Source organism: Acipenser ruthenus, chromosome 6 (genome assembly GCF_902713425.1).
Source record: "Acipenser ruthenus chromosome 6, fAciRut3.2 maternal haplotype, whole genome shotgun sequence".
In the NCBI taxonomy this organism is placed as follows: Eukaryota; Metazoa; Chordata; class Actinopteri; order Acipenseriformes; family Acipenseridae; genus Acipenser; species Acipenser ruthenus.
In genome coordinates, this window is record NC_081194.1 from 13,148,438 (window position 1) to 13,166,442 (window position 18,005).

At 37.0% G+C, this 18,005-nt stretch overlaps 1 protein-coding gene across 1 annotated transcript in view; it reads right to left on the reverse strand.

Moving 5' to 3' along the window:
• The window catches only part of LOC117411423 (leucine-rich repeat-containing protein 1-like), a 39,207-nt gene extending 21,638 nt beyond the window's left edge, over positions 1-17,569 (reverse strand). Inside the window, exons 1-4 of the mRNA XM_034018949.3 lie at positions 16,896-17,569; positions 7,255-7,372; positions 4,906-4,984; positions 3,141-3,230 (exon numbers count right to left, since the gene is read on the reverse strand). Coding sequence (XP_033874840.1) covers positions 3,141-3,230; positions 4,906-4,984; positions 7,255-7,372; positions 16,896-17,054 — 446 coding nt within the window. The 5' untranslated portion in view covers positions 17,055-17,569. The remainder of the gene's footprint in view (positions 1-3,140; positions 3,231-4,905; positions 4,985-7,254; positions 7,373-16,895) is intronic.
• Between the last annotated feature and the right edge of the window lie 436 nt (positions 17,570-18,005).

The window sequence follows — 18,005 nt, forward strand, 5'->3', positions numbered from 1 at the left end:
AAAAAACTATATATATATTTTTCTCCATCATTCACTCTGGTGTTGCTTTAAAATAAGCTGCTTTCAGGAGACCTAACAGCTGTTCATCACTGTGAGACAGAGCACTCTCCTTTGCTTTTGCCATTGCCTGACGTGAAGTTTCTACTTCGCATTTCCTTTTCAAAGCTGCGTTTGTACTGCCACTAGAATGTCTCAATAATGTACACGTTTTGTAACAACGGCTAGTAAACTTTACAGTTGCATAGAAACTGCAGACTGAACAGTTCATTTCACCGTTAAACTACAGCTATGGGTAAATCTTCAGTTTGGCTGAAATTGATCTTTTTCGCCTTTCCCTTCACTGCTATCGTTTGTGTTGTACATTCTGCACTGTTTTCATTTAACAGCTCCGGCACACTTTTCTTTTTAACCAGCTCTCCATTTCCTTTTTTTTTTTTTAAAGCAAAAAGTCACCGCTTGCAAAACAACACCTAGATAGATTTAGGTCATTTTTTTAATGTTTACTTACTGCAATGTACTGAGTTTCTATAATGCTTAAAGATAGCGACCGAGAATCACGTACGAGAGAATAAAGTCTTGCGGTATTTAAAATATCCAGACTTATTTATTTACTTATTTATTTTATCCAGCACTACTCAGAATGCGGCTCATAGTGCTTTCGTCACTGACACCCACTTCCTTAGAGATTGTTGTAGCGTTTTAATTAGTAGTTTGGAGTCTTAAAATATGTCTGCGGGATTTTCCTGCACTGAAAGTTGCAGATATGCGGGAGCAACTTGGAAAATGCATGATTCCCGTGATCCCACGCTGAAATTTAAGCCCTGCATATTAGTATTTATTTTAATATTTGAGTAAATTCTATGTTGTTTTAAATGGGGAGGGCAGTTTCAGCTATGCAGAGTTTGATTAAACTGAATGTTACTTTTACAAGTCCTCAGATTGTGTTGCTTTGTGCTTGGTAAGGGTGTGATATCTTAACTAGTGTATTCTTGTTTTGTAGATTCACTTCACATTGTCTGACAGTCATCACAGCTTGGTGTCTTTTTAAAGCACCCTGTGGCCTCAACACTGTTCTCAGAATCAGGTCTTTCCTCCAAATAAACCAGATTTTTACGACCCGCTTTCGACCTGGACCCGCTACTACAGGACCCGACCCAAACCCGTAACCCACTGCAACACCATCTTCTTACCTGCGACCTGATCCGCTTTAATGAGATCTGCAACCCGACCCGAACCTGCAAGTGTTTGTCCTTTACCTACTGCCTGCGCTGACCGACTCTCATTCACACAGGTATCTCTACCATTCTCCACAGAGTTTATACAATAGGCTACAGCGTGGTAGCTTTCTCTAGTGGTCTGGATATATTTTAACATTGTAACATATTAACTACCTCTACTTAATTTACTATAAAATACCTATTCCTTTCATGCCACCAGTTGAAAGGGAGCTACACCTTTGCTTTCACAGAGATGTACCAGTTTTGTGGCTGTCATACACAAAAACATAATGACAGGTTTTACAAGCAACTAATCCAGTCGCATGTTCATTATTTTCATTCACTAGGATTCCAAAATAATTGTACACTTCTGATTTACCTCTCGAACTATTATTTGTTTCACCTTATCCAGAGGCACTTGTAATATCATCAAGCAAACGTGATAAAAGAATCTTGTGACGTATCAAACAAGCAGCAATACAAAATGAGAACACTGCTTAGTCACCTGACTCCTCCCTAATCGCCTCCTGCTTTAGTGCAGGAAATACCGGTACATTTAACTTCTAATACGTTATTTGGGAAAGGTTTACAGACGAATACGCTGAAAGGACACAAAACGTTTTTGGCGATTCAAATTTTGACCGGAAAATTACATTTTATTGACCAGCACCCGAACCCGAACCGCAAACCGTGAATAAGTTCACATTCTAACCCAAACCAGACGCGCTTTTGCGGGTCACCTGCAGGTACCCGACCAGATGCAGTAGACTAATCCAAGTATAACACTGTCTGTAGTGGATGTAAGAAATAGAACAGGGGAAAAGGTTAATGGTTACACTCTGATGTACAGATGTGTTTGGAGGGTAGACATGACTCAGAGCTCTATTGAAGCCACAGGGATGCCTTAAACTTCCTTGTTTTCAAAAGTCACCACAATGTGCTGACTGAAGCATAAAAGAAGAAGATACTCTGACATTTGAGGCCCATACCAAGTATCTCCTTTTAAGTGTAAAAGGCACCATTTACAGTTTAGTAAGTAAACAATTTTACAAATCCTGGCTCTGTCTTAATCAGGGGTTGGTAATCTGCTGAAGTCCTGGTCTTTATCCAGCCATTTCCCCAATTATTAAACTAAACACTGAAAGTAAAACTATACCTAGAAAGCCTGCAATGGAATGGCACTCACATCTGGCTTATTAATATGATTTCAGCAGCCACAACAACAGCTTCCAACTAAGCCTGACATTAAAGGATCATGATTACTGTCCTGTCTCCATCACTGGAGGACATCCATCAACCTCTGCTGTTGATGAACCACATACATTATGTAGAAAATCAGAGGCTAACCTTAGTGTGAGATAAGAACTCATTACCTTCTGATGAAGGGTGTCAACAAATCTACAGCTTTATAATCACATCTAGTTCTTTCTTGGTCCTTTAAAACAGTCATTCCAATTTAACCAGCAGTGAATAATGTGCTCTTCAGTTCAGACTGAGGGAGTCCAAACTATTGCTTGCTAAAATAAGATAAGGTCACCAAAACAAATTACTCAGGTCCCAGATCCCTTTTAGGATCAAGTGCTTTTTTAAATGCATATTTAAATTGTCCCAACACAATAACAGTCCCAGAAAACTCACTACAGACATTTGTGTGTAAACAATAGCAGTCCTTAAAAGAGGCTTTTACTTATTTGTGGCAAAGTTTAAGAAATATGGTAAAACTGGAAACTGACAAAAAATAACTCCATGGGATTACATTTTAAATTACAAAAACAAATCTGATTGGAAGAGAAAACAATTCATATTTATACTTTAGAGTTATGAAGTTAGAGAAATCAAAACTTAGCTAAAGTATAACTGACTTCCCCCATCAAAATAACACACATTAAAACAAAACAACACAGAGTAGATATTGGTACTTACTTTCCAATGTTTTCTGGAAGAGTCTGCAATGAAATGTCATTGATGGAGAGACATGTTAAATTCCGTAATTCTGGGAAACTTTCAGGCAACCTAGAAATAAATATTAAGACCAAATCAGCTTGCAGTAGAAACAAACAGAAAGATTGATGGTATTCAGAACGTAATTTATCTTGAGTTAATCCTAAACAGTTTTTTTTTTGTTTTGTTTTCCTGATGTTGCTACTCAGTCATTTCCGGTGGTTTTCCTCAGGCGGCTGTTTTGGGCCCAGAGATTCTACGCTGTTTTCTGGAAAGATAATTTGGGCAGCATACTAGAGATCATATTTTCTTACCCTTCCATACAAACTTGGGTAACAGCTGTATGCAATTCTCACTTGTTTTTTTGTTTAAAACGTGCCTTAGGTTTTAGTAATGTGTTACCACTTTGAAATAGGAAAACCGAAATGTGTTTTTCAGGGGACAGAGCCTGGCAATACCATGAGGACCAGCAATCTGGTGTCAAAAAAGTCCATCTGTGTTGAAGATATGACCTGGACATGCATGTCAATTGCAAATGAAAGCACTGAACTAATGAACGGTCTTGCAGACTGACACATCAATCCACGATAGAATTCAGTAAATCCTGAACGACTACTGGAATCATACCAACATAATCGCAACATCCCCTAAACGTCTCCTCCTTTTGGAATACAAAAAATGGTGGATATTTTGGTTTGTGTTGAGGGAGCGGGCAGCATTCTTACGTCTTTGCACACAGTATTCAACTGTGTGTCTTCAAACATTTCTTCCTACTCCTTTTAACTTCTGAACTTTTTTTTTTTTTTTAAATAAATCATCCTCACACGTATTTTAGCTCATTCAGGGCATTCAACAGTATTTCCCAATTTGTTGGCAAATGGTCTGTACAGTCATTTTTAAGGTAAGGCTCTATTCATACAGACAAACGTGTCAGTTACGATACTATTGGATCATTTGTCTCCTGCCAACATGTGACTTGGTTTGTCACGCTTACTGAAAAGCATTAAATGGGAGATAATGCATCTCTCAAAAATATCACAAGCATCTAGTTAATCCAAGATGATAACCAGTGCTCCCCTCATAATCATGTAATAACTGCACAGTACCTGAAACATTAATTCGTTGTATAAAATCAAGAGCTTGTCGGATTACAGCCAAATGCCAACCAAAATGAATACAGGAGGCTAGGTTCAAAGTTCAGTGAAGTTTGGTGCAAAATCAAGGTCGTTATTGTCTTCACAAGACTGATGGAAGGACACGATCAGCCCATAAGGTTCCCTGTTTTTTGAATGAGGACCATAAAAAAATGCATTGTTTTAAGCACTTCCAATTAACCAGCCTAGTGGTTATTTTATTTTACCAATATACCACATTTATTAAGAGGCAAGTTTGTACACAAGAAAAAAGAACCGTGTTCAACACTGCATACCTTATTAATACTTTATTAGACATGTGTTCAGCAGACATGTTGTGCTCCCTGGCTTTCTTTCACTTGTCTCTTTGATGTGTGCAATCTGAGCTTCGTCAAAACAAACTGCTGGGCTTATTTTAGTATGCTTTTAGTTTTTCTGTCAACACTTTCTGGTTGGAAACACAAATTAGCAGTTCCACCTACCCATGCATATTAGTGTTCGGCAGAAGAAAATGCAGCCTGACCTGTTTTTAAGGAAAGGCTGTTCTTGTTTTACAGTGTAAATTAGTTTTAAATTGCTTTCATTTTCAAAAAGTAAGATGACAGTAAAATTACCTTGTTATGGGGTTACCGCTAAAATCTGCTACTTGAAGAGCTTTACAGTATGAAATGCTTTCTGGAATATCCATAATATCTGCAAAGAAAAAAATGCATGTTATTATGATTTTTAAAAAAAAGCTGACCAACATAACCTATTTCTTAAATATCTACTGTATGTAAAGTTGCTTTGCCGTTTTACCACTACTCCTACACATTCAGAAACAAAATGCACTTCAAAGCATTGCTTTTTTTTTTTTTTTTTTTTTATTTAAATTTAGTCGTTGCTAATTAGTTTTTATTATTTTCTCCCCAATTTGAAATGCCCAATTATTTTTAGGCTCAGCTCACCGCTACCACCCCTGCGCTGACTCGGGAGGGGCGAAGATGAACACACGTTGTCCTCCGAAGCGTGTGCCGTCAGCCGCCCTCTTCTTTACACTCTGCAGACTCACCGTGTAGCCGTCTCAGAGATACAGCGTCGGAAGACAACGCAGCTCTGGGCAGCTTACAGGCAAGCCCGCAGGCGCCCGGCCAGGCTACAGGGGTCGCTGGTGCGCGGTGAGCCGAGGACACCCTGGCCGACCTAACCCTACCTCTCCCCGGATGACGCTCAACCAATTGAGCGCCGCTACCTGGGAGCTCCTGTCCATGGTCGGCTGTGGAAAAGCCTGGACTCGAACCAGCGACATCCAGGCTATAGAGCGCATCCTGCACTCTAGCGAGTGCTTTTACTGGATGCGCTACTCGGGAGCACCTTAAAGTATTGCTTTTTTATCATACATAATTAGTGCAAATCAGAACTGCACATGTGGAGAACTGGCAAAGGATAACTCCATGGGGTTTTAAAAAAAAAAAAGGTAGGCTGAACTTGAACAATCCTCAAATCCAAGTCAGTGAAAGGGACATATCTGAGTCCACGCCTCCAGCTCTTAGTGCAAGCCATGAGACCATTCTTTTTAAATACTGTACTGGGCCTCATTGCACAAAACTGTAAATGTGAGTGCAAGATGAAGCCCAGTGTACAGTTTGTTAATGTCAAGAGCTGATGGGAAGCTCCCATTGTGTCCAACAGTTCCATTACCTAAATAAATAACTAAATAAATACATTAGGTCTATCTTGGTTATCTTGGTTTTAATTGCATATTTAATTGTTACAATTATGCCATCCATCTCATTCAAATTAGTTTTATTACTGATATTGTTATTACTATTATTATTATTCAAAAAACAGTGCATCATAAAAAACTCATATCTTTGTTGGCCCCTCTTTATGGATTTATATTTATTTGCACAGAATTATACAGCAAAAGCATTTGCTGTTAACTTGTTTGAACAAACTGATCAATCACAACGGAGTCAGTTTATTACTCAACTTACCGCATGTCAAATTAAACTGTATATTTTCTTATCAGTTTCCTTTAAAAGGGTATTAACTATTTTTTATATCTTAAAATATCTAAATAAAACAAGACATTCACTGAGTAACGGTTATATGTTCCTCAATTGTAAACAAAATCTTTTCAAATAAATGTGGTAATTGAAATCAAATTAAAAGTTGGTAGCTATCCACTTTGCAACAGCATTGTTTATACAGGTTGTCCCACTGAAAGTAGCCAAGTAAGTATTACAACATACACATAAATTAATAATCCCATGATGGAGCAGCACAGACATGTACAGAAATCCTCGCTATTACAACACGGTTTATACTGGAATGTCACTCCCAACATGAACATGGACTGAATGCCATCTAACTGAAATACTTACAGGGCTACTTTCATGTGGGACACCCTGTATCGTACTGACATGATGCAGCTTGATTCACAAGCTTGCAGAGAGCCTGAATTAAATAAAAAGAAGTAAGTACTGTGTCGAAACTGACGTGTTTCATTTGTTATTCTGTTGTTGCTGTCCGTAGCAGAAATGTTAGAAAGTGTATTTTGAGTTGTGAAGGCGTGTTTACAGCACGCAGGAGGTACAGCAGACTAGATGCATTCTGTGATATTGGAACTAACAGATACAAGTAACAGTCTTTCTATCCAATAAACTGTCAGAAAGTTTAAAAAAATAAATAAATCCCATTCATAAGACCTTCACTTTTAGTGCTTTGCTCCATAATGCAGTTCCGTGACTAGCTTTCTATTCAAACGATGACAGCACTCCTTGTGTTGCATGCACTCGAGTATATTAAAAAAAGTGCTGCAGGGAATGAATTACGGTGTGTTGAGAGGGTCAAGACAGAGGGCAATTAACAAGCGTTAATAAAAATTAATCTAAAAAAACATTAATGCGTTAATCGCAGAAGTTAACTGAGATTAATTGACAGCCCTTAAATACATGCATAAAATAAACCTGTTTACTCACCATTCCTAGATACATCAAGTTCAACTAGCTGCATAAAGTTGGCTATTTCTGGAGGGAGTCGCTGGATTTCATTGTCACTTAGTCCAAGTTTGCGTAACTTTATTAGTTGGAAAAATGGCTGTAAAGCAAAAAATATTATTTTTTAGAAATTAAAAACAATAGAAAAAAATTTAAGAATGTGCTTGATTTAAGCAAAATGTGTTCTCAAGCAAATCAATGTACTGTCCTCCTCATTCCTGTGGGTTTTTACACGTCTTTTTTCCTTGTTGAACCAGATACTGCTCTGTGCTGTACAGTAGTACTATTATGCCCATTCAATCCACATTTAATTGTGCCCAGTAGATAATGTACAATTACACTGGGATGCTATTCATGAAGCAAATAATCATTTTAACTGCAATAAATACTTTGTATAGCTATAACACTCTGAGATTAAACAGATGTTTTGGCAACAGGAACTCTAATTATTGCAGTTTCTTTTTTTAGCACAAATAGTATTTCTTCTTACTGAACTCAAGACTTATGAATGGTAGTGTACATTTCCACACTTAATAGTCCCTACGGAAATCCGCGCAAAAAATCTAAACTCTGCAAAGCGAAAAATGTATTTTTTTGCAAAGAATGTGTCCAATTCTGCTGCAATTACTTTTCAATGAAAAATAGTGTTAATGAGAAATAATAAATAAGAAAAAGTAAATCGCAGTTAGTTAAGTAAGCAATAACCCACGACAGGGTGTGTGGGAAGACATAGGCCTATCTTACACACGCCTGGGTGTGCTGTGAGGCATGAGGCTGCCTGAGGCCAAGATATGCACACACCATGGACTGAGTTACTGTGCTTATGAAATGGCTCTGTTTAATTTTATAAAAACAAACCAACACACAATAAGATTTTAAACTTTAAGTTTCACTTAAACCCAGGGTATTACAGGAACTATTGTCATGGCCGAAGTGATCAAGATTTTGAGGTTTTAAGGAAAAGAAAGGCTATTTGCCCCTAGCCGTGCATAAGACAATTTTTAGTGCATGGTCATGTGATCTTGTTCAGCCAATCACAGCATTTAATTTATCAAAGCCATTTTATAATTTTACTTAATTGAAGCTGTATGGCATAAATAATACGTTGTTTCCCACACTGAATCCTGCCACACCTCTCACTATGCTACTTTATTGCCAATGAAGAAAAATGCAAACTTATCAGTTTTTCTGCTATGCATTGAAAAATCTGCTATGCATTGAAAATTCTGCAAGAAGGGGCTCATTCTGCGTTTTATTGGAAGGACTAATTAAGACTATTAAGCTGAAATTCATGATTAGTGCAATATCATATTAAATATGGCGTGGTCGTCTACACAATCCCTTGCTTAAATAGACTGAGAATGATGATCCAAAAATGACAATAAATCAGAAAAACAAGGATGGAAGAAACTAACTAACTAACTAACTATCAGTAGTTTGGGCAGTGAACCATTGTGAAATGTTGCAAATACGTAAGACACTGACCTAAAATTGCACATCTTAGAATAGTCCTTTCTTCCAGCAGTGGGTGGGGGCATGGGCATTTAAATTATAAAAATACGTAATTGTAACTTTTACGCTTGGTTTGTTTTGCATTCAAGTTACAGTGCAGCTTCCAAAAAGTTCTCATGTTACTATAAGTTATCTACTACTTTTGTAAAACTGGCCAAGACTTAGAAGTATAATTAAAGCAATCTTAAGAATCCAGACATTTCTGTCAATGTAGGAACATGTGTTGGTAACATCATAAAACTCCTCAGAGAGACCCCAGAACAGCAGGGCATATTAAAGAGAAACACCAATTTAAAAAAAGAGGCTGTAGTGACCCACTTTACCAGTGGTGCATTCAAACTGCATTGTATAAAATGTAAAGAATACTATATTGATAACAATGCCTGCAAGTAGGTGAAAGAAACACCCACATTTCAAAGAAAAGCACCTATTTGTGTTTACAAAAAGACTGGTCAGCTTTGCAAAAGGAAACAACCATGAAACACAAAGACTGGTAACTGATACAGCGAATCCAACCCCTGCGTTCAGGTTCAACTTTCATCCCTCTGTGTAGACATATACGAGAGAACTGGTCTTCATAGTAGTTATGACAAATAGAAAAATACTCAAACTCAGTTGACTTAGAATACAAAATGTGCATGAAATTCATAATGAGGAAATGAAGAAAGAAGCAAAAAGCTTGTTTATTTGGTTTAAATTTCTGTTTATTTTTTGTTTGTTTTTTTAACCCTTCAGAAAAAGAATGAAAATATCCTAATAGCCAATCTTCGAAACCTTGGGATTAGTACATCATACAGAGCATAATGGTACATTTTGCTTTAGAATTAGCAATGCCCTTTGAAACATACAGTAAGGCTCAAGTATCGTTATATAAATAACTGCTGTGAAAATACACTTCAAATAAATGGCATTAAAGAGATTACACACCAGTTTAAATGACACTTTATGTAGTATAACAACCTGATGCATTTCAGGGTCTCACCATCACCTCTAGTTGAAAGTAGAACAGTGGACTACTATATTGTGCTTTGAGCAGTGCTGGCTGACATCCCAGCTGTCAAAAACGGAGACATTAATAGTATTCACTGGCCTGGCAAACATTCCTCTGCTTACTCCATTGTCAATTTTGATTGTCTGCAGTTTCTTTTTTTTTTTTTCTGGTCAAACATAAAATATATATGTTTGTAAGGTGATGTTTGATATTCATGTTCTCAAGACTGAGCAAGTAGTTCATGCTACTCAAATATGAGTTACCGTCTTGGGTCATGTATTGATATTAATCTTTTGATAAATAAATTTACAAATTAAATAAAACTAAAACAAAAATAAACTGTTTCCTGGCACCAAATCACATCTTTCTCTGTAAAGCTGCATCCACACTGGACGCGAGCGAAGTCGCCAAATGTCAGTCCAGTCCAGATGCGAGTTGGAAACGATCCAAAAGACTGGAAATAAATACATGACCCCGCCCCTATTGGACATGCCAGAGATGGGCTGTCCCATTACAAAACAGGTCTTATTTTGATAAAAGGTTACCACCATAAGCTCCAGAAACTCTGTTGTAAAATAAAGGTTGGACTTGTAAAATCTACAGATCAGAGTTACTGAACATTCCTACACACACACACCAGTTTTATTGTTATCATATATTAGTAGTAATTGTATAGTAGTACTCGTAGTATTTTTTTGTGGTACCAGCAGTAGTACTGTAGTCTGATTTGAAGCCCGGTACAATAGTAGTATAGTTGAACTGATATTTTCAACAAAATTAATTTTATTGTTATACATTTATATATACAACTTACTGCAATCTCAATTGTGTTTCTTTACAAATTCCTTCTTTGATCATTTTTATTAACTTCTTTAAGTATATAAAGTGCAACATTATTATTATTTTTATTATTATTATGCATACATAATCACTATTATTATTATTTATTATTATTATCTGTGTTATTATGTCACCATTACCTTGTATTACTACTGATGCTGTTCTGCAAATCTATTTCTCTACTTTATCGTAGACGCCATTAAAGACTGTGATGCATAAAACCACGAGTGAGTGTTTGAGCCGTCTCTGAATTAATTTACTTATGAATAATTATACACAGAACAAGGTTGTGTGCCATGGCAAGACGCAAGACTTTGATTCAGTTTTTCCTTTTAGAACAGTCCAGTGAACAGATATGGCTTGTAATCTTCAAAACTATGAACTTGGTAATGTTGGGATGTGTCACATAGAACACAAACATGTTGCTGGCTTTGTTTTATAATGTATAGAATTGTAGGACCTCGATAATATTTTTGTTTGTTTGGTGAATCTCTTTATGCAGATGTTCACTTTATGCGTATGTAAAGACATTCTTCTTGTCACAGATTTGTGCCACAGAACAATTTAGTGAACAAAACGTTATTTATCTTAAAAGCAAACAAACAAACCAAAAAAAAGCCATAGCTTAAAATGAGGTCACATGTTCAAGTTGTGTGAATGCGGGACCTTTTTTGTGTCATTTTTAAAAGCCAGCAAAAGTGCACATTTTTTCATTTAAATGCTAGAGATATAGACTATGTATGGTGCGGTTTATTTTTGATTATTAATAAACCTATTTTTATGCAACTTGCATAAACCGGAAAGTAAATGTCTCAGTGCAGCTAAATACACCACCTGCAAGCCACAACTACTGGTACTACATAAAATGATTAATTTGTTTTGTGGCGTGACATGTTTTGAGGCGTGTGTTTGACATGTTTCAAGGGTGTTAACCTTGCTTCTGATTGGTCAGTTTCATTCCAGTTGCGTGACAAAAAAATAAAATAAATAAATAAAATTGTAACAGGTTCTATTTTAGCGACGCGAAATTCTCAAAGCGACGTCACTCGCGTCGCTCGCTGCTGGTTTGGATGCTCACTGAAGTGACTTCCAAATTATTCGCGCGCATCCTGTGTGGATGCAGCTTAAGGCACATGGTCTAACTGTAGCAAGGCCAGCGGAGCGACTGACAAAGCAAAGGAATTCATTAAGCACCAGGAAACAGCAGCAACCTTTAAATCAACCTGTAAGTCTGCTTACCCCAGAAAAAAAGAAAAAAAAAAGTACCAAAATGTCAACACAAGAAGGGAACCTAAAAGATCATAAAGCAATTCACACAAAATAGCATGGTTTGTTTGGTTAACCTTTAATGAATACATATAAAATGGGTTAGAATTAGGCAATTCCTGAGAGCCTCAGACCTCAGTATATTCATTTACAGAGTATATGGACAAAAAATATCTGTTGAGTCACCTTAACTGGGCTTTGAGTGAAAGCACGAAGGGCTTTCAATCTTCTTTTAAAGCTGCATGGATCACACTTTCAAGTTTAGTCTTTATTAATCCAAGAAAAGCTTGTTTTACTGCTGCTTTGCAGAAAGGCCCCCCCAGCATTTATAATATCATCATTTTTAAACACTAAGCTTTAAACAGACTCACATCCGTAGTCACAACAACTTTTACAAACAAAAGGCTAAATTTTTTGGTTTTTAGAGTGTTGGCATTCATACTCAATGAAAGTAACAACTTCTTAATCATGTATTTGCTTAATTGGAAAAACTACAGAATGAAATAACTTCCAGTTAGTCAGCTATGATCATTATAAAAAACAGAACCACGCATGCAGGAGTGAACCACTGCAATAAAACCACAAGCCGTAACACTGTCAATATGGTGTAGGGTCACCATGACAAGTCAGGACAGCTCTGACACGATGTGACAAGCCAGCAGGGTGCTCAAATTGTTTAAAAAGGGACATGTGACAAATCCTTAATGATTCCAACCTCTAATTTCTTCAAGGGAGAGGAAGCTAGCAGCCAGGTCTTCAGAAAGGCAGAGTAACTACTTTTTGATGTTTGGACAAACATTTAAATATTCAAAACTAACACTGCTTGAAATGTATTTGGTGGCAAAAATGACCATGTTTGTATTCTTTCACATTTCATTTGTAAACAACTTTATCAAAAAGATAGCCTGCAAAGAAAACCAATGTGTAAACGACATCTGAAATAAACAGTTGTTAGTCAATGTCTTGAGCATAATATAGAAAAAATGCATGCTGTGATAAAACTGAAAGCAGTTAATTGTCTAAGCTACTGTGGACACACTTCTGTACTTTAAATGACTTTTAAACAGAATTTTCATTAAAAGAAAGAAGACGAGATGAGCTACACTTTAAAGTGTGCCTTTTCTTTTAGTTGACACATGTTGAAATAACACAGTCCACAGGTTTGTCTTCTTTGTTTCTGGGGTCTTTTGATGGGATATCAGGTTTATTTTAGCCTTGAGATTGATGTATCATACATAATATGGTGCAACGTTTTAGTTTGTTTTTTTTTTTTTGTTTTTTTTTTTTTTAATTGCTTGCTTGATTTTTAAAAGATCATTCAAATATCAAAATCCCATGTTCGCCCCATCACTATGTTGTATGTAATTCAAAGCAACAGATTTATAAATGATTACAGTAAAAGGAGTACAAATTTGTTTTTACTTCAAGTCAATATTTGCTGCCAGGGCACAGAATATCACTGACTCATACAAACAGATTCCACACCCTGAGCATGTCCCTTTGGCCTGGTACAATACTGTAGATAAAGAAAGTTCTGTTTGTATAAAATCGAGCAAACAGCACATTTAAAGGATCGTACAATGGACCAGAAAACATGTTCCATATAAACGTAATATCTACAGTATACTGATAACTAGGGATGTGTAGATAAGTACTCTCATAAGAAACATGTCACTATATGTAGGGGCTACAACAAGAAACACAATTGGTGTGCTTAAAGAATAACTTGAAGGGCATGGAGGAAAAGACAGTCTTCTTTGCCAGAGATTTTAATGTTATTCAAAATTATTTCATTTCATTTCATCTCATAAATACAATTATCAAAGGGCGCAAAACCTGAGACTAAGAGCACAGAGTAGTAGATTGTAATGGCTTTAGTTCGCCTACCAATACTTCAGTATTACAGATTATGTCAGCTGACGTTGGCGCAAAACTAAATTCTACCCATGGGGCACAGCACTGTATTACACCAAGTTACATCCTGTTTCCCTAACATCAAATCATCCGTCATTGAAAGGAACACTGTATTTCAACGTGAACTATATATTTATATAAAATAATTTCATTGACAATGACTCATACAAAATCCCTAAACCCTTCAAGACAATATAGAATTGAATACAGTATATAAATGGGATGTAACATTTAAATCCCAGTTATAAACAATGAACTTTTAATTTAACATTTGCCTTTAGATTAGAGGTTTCTGCAGTATGGGAGGCCGATCCAAAGCTCCCCAAGGCATTTTCTGTGCTGACAATGCCATCCTGTTAGAAAAGGATTCTGACACACAACCATGTGATATCCAGGACAACTGTTAACAGAAGCAACCATTTCTGCGCGCGCAAACACACACACTACAAGTCAAAGGTGTACAGTAGAAAGAAAGCAAATACACACACTACAAGTCAAAGGTGTACAGTAGAAAGAAAGCAAATATTGTAAATCATGTCAAATGAAGTATGTCTGCAATCGAGTGGTTGGACAGTGCCTGTCTTCTCATACTTCTGCTGTCCATAGGCCACATAAAAACCATTTCAAATAGAAAAGGGATCATTTAGAAGAAAAGTATTGTAGTCTCCTATGCTAAACAGATCTGATGATTTCCATTACATGAGAGTAGATGTTAAAACTCCATGATGATTTGAACTTGGCTCTCGCCAAGATATGCACCAACTAAGACATAGCTTCACAGACATAGCTTTCTTTTAAACTGAGTCAGTCTGTTTTGAGACAATGCCGTCTACAGGCTTATATTGTACAGTACCTAAAATGTTACTCACCTTAAATAATCATACTGTATCACCATCTAAACTTAGAAATCACATCCAGGAGGGACAGCAGGATTCACAGTGTCCGACGTGGTGAATTGTAATCCAGATACGGTACCAAACCCATATAAAAACTCTATCCAGGATACTGTACACAATCAAATACACTGAAGTGCAATAATTCACTATGGACATTTATTTTCCAAAATTGCCTCCATGCATGCATGACCTGAAGTTTGGCTAGTAGTGGCAAACTCCATTGATATCAAGACTGCATACTGTAGCCCTAGCATCACAAAGAACTGAGCAACATGATGATTCACATATACAGTACATGTATGTGATTATGTACATTTGAAGGGCAGCAGGAGAGAAGCAGTCTGAATGTGTGTATACTATATGTATTTCAAAAACATTCCCTCACACTAAAGTTACTAACAGCATGTACTGTAAACTAAGGCTTTCTAGCCTAGATGAAATCACCCCATTATGTTGTCCACATTACTGTATGCAGTGTACTGTAGACGACAGCGCGGTATTCACCAGTAAAAAATACTATCCTCTTTATACAAAATAAATTACCGACTGCCAGACTGGCACCAAAGAAAGAAAATCCAAACAATTTACAGGATGCACTCATCCTATGAGGTGACCGTCTCCTGTGTGATTTGTTCATTTAGGATATATTTTGTGTTAATCATACCCGGGAAGTGAAGTTACAATGCTCCATAACTTGGTACTGTAGATGTCATTGTTTTATTAAATGTGTACTGCTCCAGCTTATTTTGTTAACCCTGCCCAGTACATTATTGAGTCTGAGATGCTACCTTCTATGTTACAACTCTCTTTCCAGCTTCTTTGATTTGATGAATTACTGATTTCATTCATTACTTGAACTTGCTTTGGCATTTAGTCAGACCACATGGTGTTTAAATTAAGGTCTGGTCTTTTTAAGGCAATCAAACATATTGTATTGTGTGAAACTATTTCAATGAGCCTCAGTTTAAATAAAACATTAAAAACGCAATCCTCTCATTATTGTGTACCATGACTGTGTAATAGCAGGTGAACTATTTTTTTGTTCTTTTTCTTTTGAGCTTCACAGTTCAATGTGGGAATAGGATATAGTGTTCTCAAAGCCCTGTGAAATGTAGAAGGTCATTTAAGTCTGTGCTACACCATATAGTAAAAAGTGCAGAGACAGTCTGGCAAATAGCTTTTATACATACATGATATCACGCATGGTTATTGTGGCTAGTGTGCAGTCCATTACAGAGCAAGGTTGAAACAGGGCAGGGGAGAGATCTGGAAGGGGCAAGGTTGGGGCGAGGCTGAAAACAATCACATTTAGTCGTGCCATGTAGTCAAAGCCAGTCATTTTAATGCCATTCACCGCACAGGACTCACGTGACTCACTGCAAAGTGGTTAAACTTGGACATCTTGTTTGGTTACCCTAACTGGGTTTGCAGCTACAGTAAAGTAACCTCATTAAACTTTCAACACAAGTACTAATTAAAACCCAAATGACACTTCAGAACAGGTAACACATACTTACAACACATCGATCATTACTGTAACTGACAGCTGCAAAATTAAAGGAGCATGATACTACATGAATGGTTAACTAGCAACTCTACAAAAATACATCAACCGTTATGAGTCGAATGCAGTTTGTCAAGGAGACGACGGAATGATATCAACAATGCATGGCACCTACACTCGAACATATAGTTATTATAATGGATTTAAAAGAAACTGCAGTATTACAACTGCAACGCTGAAGTGGAGAGTAACACAAACACGTCACTTGTACTGTACACCCCCACCAACACCAACACACATTTCCCTTAATCATACATTTCACGCTGGGACAACAGGCAACAAAATATAAAATTTAATTAAATACTACTGTGCCTGTCTGCTAATAGCATGAACAGCAGCTCAAAGGATCAATAACGTTCTCTTGTGCACCTTAGCTAACATGCAGGTGGCCCAGGACATCATTAACCATGTCTGGCGTGTGTTCTTGTTTTGTCTTAACTTATGTACAATACACATGCGTTCTTCGACTTTGGCAACTATTCAGCTATATTGGCTAGATTGCGCTACTGCATAACTTAAAACAGCAACCTGCATGCATTATATACATACTATTATATTTTAATTTGATATAGCAAAAACGTATTTATTGTGTTTGCCAGGTAGCTACTAATTCACTGTTTGTCCCCAGCTTCTGACTTACCTTGGGCAGGTCCCGCAGCTGATTTGCGTCCAGCAATAGCTCTTCCAAGCTGCGGCTGTATCGGTAGATTTCATCGGGTACAGACAGCAGCGAACAATGCCTCTTATCGATCGATTCGACGTGACGGTTGCACCGCCACAGGGGAATGCAATGGAACATCACGGGGAAGATCCAAATTCCAAACAGGAAAAGCCCGAATGAAAGAACAAAAATTCAAATGCTTCCAGTTCCAGTTGAGAAACCATTCAACCCGAACGGAGCGCTGAAGTTTACTTCACCGATTCTCCTCGAGTAGTGGCTTCAGTTCAACAAGTTCAGCAGAAGCAGCACAAAAATAAAACCTCGTCGTAGGGGAATAACTACTTACAGGCAGTAAACAGAGTACTAACGGCGAATGAAACCCCAGCTCTTTCTCTCGGTCGCTATCCCGGCGCTTTCCCTTTGTAATGTAAATAGTATATCCACTCTAAGGGTCACATCTCTGTGTTGGTTTTGATTCACTATTTTTTTTATTTTTTTCCTTGGGTTAATTTCCTCTCATTCCAGTTTCTGACCCGGAACACTCACTCACTCCCTCATTCCAATGTGACGTCATTATCCCGGGTGCTTGCTCCTCCCTTTATTTTTCTCTCCAACGTACCTCTCGTGGGAATTGGAAATACTAGACTAGATGTTTTGGTAACTTATTCGTTGCATGTTGTTTTTTTTGTTTGTTTTTTTTTTTTTTTTTTTAATGTATGTTTATTTAAATAAACTTCTATACTACGAAGTAATCTCTTCGGTCATTTGTTTGTCATTATCCTGAAATGTAACCAAAAACAAAACCTGATATAATATATGTAAATAAATGCTTATGGTATGCAAACAAGACAAGTCGATGTAACATGTTCAAAATTGTTTCAGTTAAATAAATAAGAAAGAAAAAAATAAGCAAACCCTGCAATTAGAACTAGTTATGGGGTGTGTCTCCATGGGAATCTACCTGCTCCATTAGAAGTTGGTGCTATTAATTACTTATTAATTTACTGCATTGAAAATACATAAGCAGCATAAAGCAACAGGTAATGGAAAGATACCATTATACCTACTGTAAAGCTTCTCCATATGTGT